General features: G+C 41.7%; 1 protein-coding gene across 2 annotated transcripts in view; it reads left to right on the forward strand.

The window, feature by feature from the left end:
• Window positions 1-9,222, forward strand: part of LOC135228494 (uncharacterized) — a 63,828-nt gene extending 54,606 nt beyond the window's left edge. Inside the window, exons 3-4 of one of the 2 annotated variants that reach the window (XR_010319052.1) lie at window positions 727-2,169; window positions 3,912-9,220. Coding sequence is in view for 1 of the 2 variants with exons in the window: in XM_064274979.1 (XP_064131049.1) it covers window positions 727-810 (84 nt within the window). In the remaining variant the exon portion in view is untranslated. Of the gene's footprint in view, window positions 1-726 lie in introns of both variants that reach the window. The other variant, XM_064274979.1, reaches the window with a different exon arrangement.
• The last annotated feature ends 474 nt before the right edge of the window (window positions 9,223-9,696 follow it).

Here is a 9,696-nt window from a genome sequence, read left to right on the forward strand (position 1 = left end):
CTTGCCACTATCCTAGCTTCTGGTGGCTCCCAATAATCCTTGGCATTCCTTGGCTTGCGTCTGCCTCTGTAATCACATGGCTGTCCTTCTAACTCTCTGTGTCTGTTCTCTTCTTTATAAGGCATCCACTCAAATAGATTAGGACCTAACCTACTCTGGTATGACCTTGAATTAACTGATAATATCTTCAGACCCTATTTCCAAATGAGATCATGCTCTCAGGTACCAGAGATTAGGACTTCAACATCTCTCTCTCTTTTTTTTTTTTTTTGGAAACAATTTAATCTGTAACAATAGTGCTCTTGTGTTCCATGCACATCAAGGAATGTGCCTGGGCACCAGTTTCATTGTCCTCAAACCTTTTCAACAGGTAAGAAAACTATTGGATGTTGATCTTCCCAGAGCACATGATGGACTTCTGGGATGACTCAGGCCTACTAGGGTCATCTCTGACTCAGAATGCTCAGTTACCCTTATGTGTCTGGATAAAAGGAACACATTAAAGGGGGAAGTTTGAGTCTCTAGCAGAGAATTATAGTTACTAGCTTTTATAAAGCCCGGAGAATATCAGAGTTAACAATGTTCAGATTTTTCTGGAAGGGATATGGCAGCTCCATTCTTGTAGTCTGTTGGGCCAGCTTCATTTGGGACCTCAAACCAAAGCAATACAAATATCCACACCTTTTTACATCTGTCATCGTTTTTTATTTGGTTTTCCATCTGCAGCAGAAGAGGGCAGAGAAGACAGAGGGAAAGCATAAGCTCTGCAGAGGAATGGTGCCAGATAAATCTATAAACAACATAGATTGAACTGGAAAGAACGAGTCAGAGATAAAGGAAACATGAAAGCAATGAACATTGGGAAAATATCACCAGAAAGTGCTGACCGAGTCCTCCTGGTATGTTTGTGATTGAACACCTTTATCTGTGGGTACCTTGAAACCCCATCAGCACAGCTTGGTTCCTGAATTGCTTGTGCCTCACTGCTCTGTCGAGTGCATTTTCATTGTTTCCTCATAGCTAGCCCTTATATTCATTTATACAATGCAAGCAGATAACCATGCTAAGATTTTCCTGTCTTCTAGTGATAATGATTATGTAGCAACAGGTTCCTCTTTCAGCAGAGCATGAAGAATGAGAGTTATGTTGATTGATGGAACCGGAGCTGGAGGTAAAGTAAGGATTTTACTGGCGAGGCCTCAGAGTCTGCTTAAAACTGGGAGTTATCTAAGTACCCTGCCTTCTTGAAGTTAGTTTATAACCAGTGTTATAAACTGGCAGCCCCTATTTTATTTGGTCTACAAGGGGTTTGGGATTAGTTGCTAACATTTAAAAATACGGATATTTCACATCCAGGTTTCTAGACGATTTGGTTACACTGGACCTGCATCCCGTCCTGGAAACAATAAGCTGACCCTGAGTGGGGTGCTGGAGTCCCTGGGTGGTACAGCTAATGTGCTCAGCTGCTAACCATAAGGATGGAGATTTGAGTCCACCCAGAAGTGACTTGGAATAAAGACCTGGCAATCTACTTCTGAAAAATCAGCCATTGAAAACCCTACGGAGCACAGTCCTACAGTTCTACTCTTACGCATGGGGTTATCATGAGTTGGGGTCAACTCGATGACAACTTTTTTTTTTTTTAATTTGATGGCTGCCATTTCGTGGGGGCATGAGCTCTCCAGATTCCCACACTCCCCACTCAGCTGCTGTGCTCATTTATATTGGCCACCATAGACACAAGTTTGTGTACCCTGATCTACAGGAAGAAAGGAAACTAGTGTCTATTGAGTGTGTTCTATGCATGAAACACTGTGCCTTGTAATTTGCCCTTGTTATTTGATTTCCCTAATCATCCAGTAAGATTTAAGCTTCATGAATGTAAGGACCATACTATTTCTTTCACCACTGTGAGAGTGCCTACCACTTCACATTGTCATAGGTACTTGGTAAGAGCTCAGAAGTAGTTGTTGAACGAATGAGTGAATGCATGCATGAATGCATAAATAAACGAATGAAATCTTTTTATCCTGTTTTTATAGATGAGAAAGCCAAGGCCCAGAGCAACTGAGATTCAAACATGGGACAGTGTGACTCCAGAGGTCTAGTGTGAAGGAAAAGGGAAAAGACTACAGGTCATTTCAGGGCTGAGTACATAGTAGGCACTTAGTAAGTACTTGCTGGATTAATAGTGCTCAAACGTATTTTCCTGGGTACAGGCATCCAAAAGACGGCAAGCATGTGTTTTAGTTTATGAAATTTGTCTAAAACCTGCTGATATTTGTAGCAGAGGGTGCCCTTGTTTAATGTTTCTGTTCACAGTTGACTTGTGTTAATAAGTGTGGTAAAATTCCAAAGTTAATTTTCTTTGCCTAACTAAGGTGTTTCCTCCAGGACTGATTTCCTTAAACTTCCTGTGGATGGTGCTTGGTTACCACCACAGAACACAGAGCTGTGCTCTGGAATAAATTCAGTTTATTCAATGCTTCTTTGTCAGTCTTATCAAGAGGATCTGAAGTTGGCTTAGGAAGCATGCCCCCCGAAAGTAAGCCCCACACAAAGAGAAGGGATTGACCTGGCTCAGGGAAACGGAGAAGAGAGTCAGAATTTACCCTTGCGGCTTAGTTCCCAACTCTGTGGATGATTCCCAAGTTGTTTTTTTTTTCTTTGTATTTTATTCCCTTGATTCTTGCTCTATCTCCTTGAGTCAGTGGAGACAGGTGAAGGACATCCTTGTCTCAAGATGGGACATGTTCTTTTTTTGCCTCTCCACTCCTTCCCAATGTGTGTACTATTAACTTCATTTATAGAGGAAATAACACTGTTCCTGTACATACATAATGGTCATCCACACAGCTTTACTCACGCTGTTCCTTTCACGTGGAATGCCCCATGTTCCTTCCCTTCCCTTCTGTTCACAACCTATCCATGTAGGTTGGAGCCAGTTCCTTGTTTTTATGGGGCCTTTCCTATTCTACTATAGAGTTCCTTGTGAATTGACAGAGAGTGCTTCCCAGCTTGGATTTTAATTCTTTTCCTCTGGTTTTACCTGGATTTGTCTAATTTTACCAATCAGATTGTAAGCAAATTGAGGATATACTATTCCTTCCCAAGTGCAAACCTCTATTACCTCAGACATTGATTGCTAAAGTAGCTTCCTAGTTGGTCTCTCTGCTTCCAGGTTCATATCTCTAATCTTGTTGCACACTACTGCCAAATTTACCTTACTAAAATCCTGGTTTCATATCCCTTTCTAGTTTCTGAATTTATATTATGTTTTTTTTTTTTTCTCATGGCTTGGAGTAGCTTTTCCCAAAGTGTGTTATATGAATGAAACTTTAGTTCCATGGGAAATTAATAGGTGTCAAGTTAAAAAACAGGTTCTATGATGAAATGCCACGGAAATGCTAGGTTGAGAAAGTTATGATCTGTTTCTTTCCTGCAGGATGATTCATAGCTGTAATATGTTAATATTCCCTAGTAGGCAGTACTTTCCAAAACATGTATTTCCACAGAGTCCCCCCTTTCCCGTGGAGTATTTCATTGGCCTAGGTCTTTCTGAGTCACATTTTGGAAATATTGGTCCACATGTTTAAACCTATGGTCTTCATCTTCTTCTTCAAGTCTGCTTACAGTCATTTTCCCGTTTTACCTCTTTGTGTTTATTTCTTCCCATTTCCCAACACGTATCTTTGCTCCAGCTAGGCTGGCCTCATTATCTCTACACATCCTTGCAGAAGTTACCTCCAAACCTTTGCCCAAATTGTTTCTTTTGTTTGGAATATGGCCTCTCTTTCACTCCATGGGGATTGGTACTGGTGCTGATTGATTTCCCTGTATGTTCATGTTCTACCCATCATCCTTCCCTCCCTCCCTCACTTTCTCTTTTAATTTTTTTTTTTTAATATTAGAAAATAAACTTCTCAAAAACAAGTCCTAAAAAGCGCTGGATTACATTCATTTCGGAGCACTGTGTGGGAAGTAACCAGAATGCTAACCTGTTGAAAAGGTCAAAGGAGGAAGACCAGAGGAAAGTCCCTGAGCACCCATAGCAAAAGAGTAGATAGAAAAGTGAGTCTCTCTCCCAGTCTTCTGATTCTCCAATGCATTTCCCCAGGGGTATCTATAATTACTGGTTTCTTTTTTCCCTTGTTTTAAGGCCTAAGTGAAGTATCAGGGCTTCAAAAGAGAATGGCTTGCAGGGCATTCAGAATCTCTGGGGATGGAACACTGGCATTAGTATTGTTTGAAGTTCCCCAGGTGATTCCAGTGCACAGTTGGGGTTGAGAACCTTCCTGGTCCATGGGCACTGAGCTCTTCCATAGCTCAGGTCTTTATCACACAGTCTGGCACTTTATGATGGATGCCCTTTTAGTAAAAATGGGAGCCTGTGGCTTTCTGGTGATGCTCAAGAAAGAGGATTTATCTAATCTGAAAGGCAATCTATATATTGCTCCCATCCTTTCTCTTCCCACATATGGAGAGCAGTGGTTCTCTAGTGTGCATCAGACTCACCTGGAGGACTTATTAAAAATACAGATTGCTGGGCCTCACCCCCAGGATTTCTGAATCAGTAGATCTGGGGTGGGACCCAATGATCTGCATTTGTAGCAAGCTCTCAGAAGATGTTGATGCTGCTGGTCCGGAAACCAGTTTGAGAACCATTGACCAAGAGGATCAGGACTAAGGAAGAGAACCTAGATGGGCCTGGTGTCACCCTCTGGGACTAAGGAAAACCTAAGTGAATGCATGCAAAAGTAAAAGACTGCTACAAACATCACTTTACATGGAGCCAATTAGTGGTCCAAGCCCCAAATCAGCCCATGCATGGATGTATTTTGTAGGGCCACATGGTGTTTTCCACTAAAAAAATTATTATTTAAAAGTCAGGGAATTACATGCACCTTTGGATTTTTTAAGAAAAATAGGTTGACAGCAACAGGCCCAATTTTCTATATGGCAACACACAACTGGGGTTGGGTAGCAAGGAGTAGATGCTGGGTCTGGATGGGACATGTACCTCCAACTGGCAGAGTCCCTGCAGGCCAACTTGGCACAATTATATTACCTCCCTGACCCGGTAGGCAGGTGAATTTTCAGCTGAGGTCTTACACTGAAGAGCACTCAATAGATCTCAAAGCGTTTTCCACATTCATTATTTGAAAAATCATGCAAGGTCAGCCGATACTACAACTCCATTTTGCAGATGAGGAAACTGAGGGCCAGAGAGCCAAGGGACATACTTAGAGGCACATAGTAACAGAGCCAGGATGAGAACCTATGACTTTTCACTTCTAGTTCAGTGATTTTGGTCTTCCACCTGGGCAGTCAACTATTAGTCCCCCCAGACCATTAGATCTGGCAGTCTCCTGCTCCAAAGTCTGTAAGTTAACGGGGTGGGATGTTTTCAGGAAGGAGAATTCTCTGTCCAGTCTTTATTTATAGAGAATATTGTACGTAAAGTGCCTAGTATGGTAACTCATACAGAGAAGGGGCTTAATCAGGGTTATTATTATCTCTTCTGTATCCATAGCATCCCTTGATGCCCCTTTCCTTCTTTTCCTGCTCTTCATACTCTTGGCTGGATTATTTAATCTCTCACCTATGATCTGGTGTATTTTAGATATCCCTAGGTTGTTGGTGGCTCAGTGGTAGAACTCTCACCTTCCATGTGGGATACCTGGGTTTGATTCCCGGCCAATGCATCTCATGCACAGCCACCAACCATCTGGCGATGGAGGCTTGTGGGTTGCTCTGATACTGAGCAGTTTCAGCAGGATTTCCAGACTAAGACAGACTAAGAAGAAAGACCTGGTGATCTACATCCAAAAGTCAGCCAGTGAAAACCCTATGTATCACAGCAGACCAATGGCGACTGATCGTGGGATGGAACGCAGCATTTTGTTCCATTGTGCATGGGGCTACCGTGAGTCATGAGCCAACTTGACAGCAGCTAATAACAACAGCAGCTATAGCACTTATCACACTGTGTTTTATGTTTTTGTGTGTCTCTCTACTCCATCAGACCTTGAGAGCTTTAGTTTCAGGGATTATGGATTTCCTTTTTGTTTCTAATCTCTCTAGCACAGGACCCGGCCCAAGATAGATGCTGAATAAATGCTGATCAAATGGAATTGAAATTGTACAGTTGGAAGATACATTCAAACACATTTTAATTTGATGCTACTCAGTCATCCTGCAAAGTAAGTATTGTTAATGTCATTATATTCACATTATAAATGAAGAAAGAAAAGCTTGGTACTCTGAGAATTTCTTTCCAGTTGGTGATGCTGAGGTAACGTTTGCCAGATTTCTATGAAATAGCTGATTATCATTCTTTGCTTTTCTTTATAATTTCTGCAATGTTTTCTCCTTGATGGCAGGACCCGAGTCTTCTGTTGGTCTGTATCCTCAGCATGAGGCTTGGCAGGTGGTAGACGCTCAGTAATTGTTGATTTGAGTTTAATATCCACTTCTGTATGCAGTGCTGAAGAGTTTGACTGCTAATGAAAAGGTCAGCAGTTCGAATCCACCAGCTACTCCTTGGAAATCCTGTAGGGCAGTTCTGCTTTGTCCTATAGGGTTACTATGGGTTGGAATCTACTTGACGGCAACAGGTTTGGTTTTTTTGGTTTTATGTGTGTTAGAGGAAGCCCTGGTGGCGTAGTGGTTAAGTGCTACAGCTGCTAAGCAAAGGGTCAGCAGTTTGAATCCACCAGGCACTCCTTGGAAACTCTATGGGGCAGTTCTACTCTGTCCTATAGGGTCGCTATGAGTCGGAATCAGCTCGACGGCACTGGGTTTGGTTTTTGGTTTATGTGTGTTGGAAGTGGTCTGTTACCACTCTAGGGAAATGTATAAAAGAACCATTTAAAAGTTGCTTACGTCTGGGCTCTTAAAAGTTTGCGAGTGGTCACCTAAGATACATCCCGTCCTGTCCAGAGAAAGGGGAATGAAGAAAACCAAAGGCACAAGGAAAATACTAGACCAAAGGCCTAAAAGACCACATGAACCAGAGACTCCACCAGCCTGAGCCCAAAAGAAGTAGTTGGTGCCTAGCTACCATCCCTGACCGCTCTAACGGGGATCCCAACAGAGAGTCCCAGACAAAATGGGAGAAAAATGTAGTATAGAATTCAAATTCAGGAAAAAAGACCAGACTTCCTGGTCTGAAGGAGACTGTAGGAACTCCTGAGACTATGGACCCTGGACACTCTGCTAACCCAGAGCTGAAACCATTCCCTAAGCCCACTTTTCAGACAAATATTAGGCAGGCCTATAAAACAAACAATAATACACATGAGGAACATGCTTCTTAGTTCAATCAAATATATGAGACCAAACGGGCAACTCCTACCCCAAAAGAAGATGAGAAGGCAGGAAGGGACAGGAACTGGACAGATGGACACAGGGAACCCTGGGGTGGAAAGGGGGAGCATGTTGTCACATTGTGGAGATTGCAACCAATGTCACAAAACAATATGTGTATAAATTTTTTAATGGAAATTAACTTTAGCTGTAAACTTTCACCTAAACCACAATTTTAAAAAAATTGCTTAAGATTAAGCCTACTTTCACTCCATCTTAACATTAACCGGATGCACTCATTATCACAGATCAGATGCTTAGGAAGCGAGAGAGAGAAAGAGATGCTGTATCTTTGGAAAAAGAAGGACATGGGTAATTGCTTGGTAACCTGACCCTGTCTGAGAGAGGATTCTTTCTTTGTGCTAACAGCAGAGAAATGCTGAGGGGTCATGTGAGTAGCAGTTATGGCCTTTGTGTAACAGGTAAGGCAGAAAGGGGAGGATTGAGGTTCAAGAAAAGGAGGAAATAGAAGGGGCCAAGTGATTGAAATCAACAAAGGGAACAGGCCAAGAAATATGAGAAATGGAGAGGAAGGAAGGACTGAGAGGGTGTTACTTCAATAGCACTTAAAAGAGTAAGGAATGCAAAGCGACCTGCTGTGAAGAAGTTAGAGATGCCATCTGTATCCTTTCCCCATGACAGGCTTTCTCCCTAAAAAGGTTGTCATCATGAAACCCCAAACACTGCTGCAGTATTTTGTCAGTGTTGTTGCTTTTTTTTTTTTAATTTATTTATTGTGCTTTAGGTGAAAGTTTACAAATCAAGTCAGTCTCTCATACAAAAAGATATGCACACCTTGCTGTGTACTCCTAGCTGCTCTCCTCTTAATGAGAAAGCACATTCCTCCTCTCTACCCTGTATTCCCCGTGTCCATTCAACCAGCTCCTCTCTCCCTCTTGCTTCTCATCTTGCCACCAGACAGGAGTCACCCGCATAGTCTCATGTGTTTATTTGAGCCATGAAGTTCACTCCTCACCAACATCAGTCTGTCTTATAGTCCAGACCAATCTCTGTCTATAGAGTTGGTTTTGAGAACGGTTCCAATCTTGGGCTATCAAAGGGTGCAGAGGGTGTTGTTGCTTTCAATGAATCACAATGCTTTATATCAGTGATTCTGATGACTTTGTTACTGTTTTGCGTTCCTCCTTTCTAAAAAAAAAAAAAAAAAGGATTTAAAAAAGCAGACTATAATTTGATTATTTGTGATGACATCCTGGTATTTCGTAAAATTAAAATATACTATGTCATCCTGTCAAGAGATATGTCATCCTATCAAGAGAGATGATAAATCAAGAAACTATTGTTTTTCCTATCATTTACCCAGTAAAACCAGTTGCCCTCCAGTTGATTCTGACTCAAGGCAACTCCACGTGTGTCAGAGAACTGTGCTCCATTGGGTTTTCAATCACTGATTTTTCGGAGGTAGATCTCCAGGCCTTTCTTCTGAGGTGCCTCAGGGTGAACTCAAATTTCTAACTTTCGGGTTAGCAGTGAGCGTGTTAACTGTTAGCAGCACCTAGGGACTCCTTCCTATCATTAGGACTGCTGATTCTGATAGGGAGTTACCCACAAGCAAAAACATCTCCTGGTATTAGCAATGTGTTCCATATCATTCTCTGAGCTAATATGATTTTCTGGTCTAGAACCATTTGTACCCGAGTAAAAATGACAGCTATAGTAATAATTTGTTATATTATCCTTGCAGCAAGTTCCTTTTGCTCATGAACTGTTATCATTGAAGAAGTGTTTCGTTGTAGGTAAACGACCCTTGCCTTCTGCCTTTAATTGAAACTCAGCCTGCCACAGTTAATATGTTTTATGACTCAATAAATCTTGGAAGAAAAACCTAATGTGCTGTAAAAGTAAAGGAAAAAATATTAATTGGTTTCAGTATACATTTTCTCATGCAAACAATTGCTTGTTTTCTTGTAGGAAGAGCTGTCTTCCCATTCTTTCTTGCATTATCTTTTACACTTTCTCAGAAGTATCTGTTCCATTGGACAGAGTTAAACCTTTTTTTTTAAAATAATTTTTATTGTGCTTTAAGTGAAAGTTTACAAACCAAGTCAGTCTTTCACATATAAACTTATATACACCTTACTACATACTCCCATTTACTCTCCCCCTAATAAGTCAGCCCGCTCCCTCCTTCCAGTCTCTCCTTTCATGACCGTTTTTTATGGGTAACCCTCTCTACCCTCCCATCTCCCCTCCAGACAGGAGATGCCAACACAGTCTCAAGTGTCCACCTGATACAAGTAGCTCACTCCTCATCAGCATCTTTCTCCAACCCATGGTCCAGTCCATTCCATGTCTGATGAGTTGTCT

Source organism: Loxodonta africana, chromosome 22 (genome assembly GCF_030014295.1).
Source record: "Loxodonta africana isolate mLoxAfr1 chromosome 22, mLoxAfr1.hap2, whole genome shotgun sequence".
NCBI classification, from domain to species: domain Eukaryota; kingdom Metazoa; phylum Chordata; class Mammalia; order Proboscidea; family Elephantidae; genus Loxodonta; species Loxodonta africana.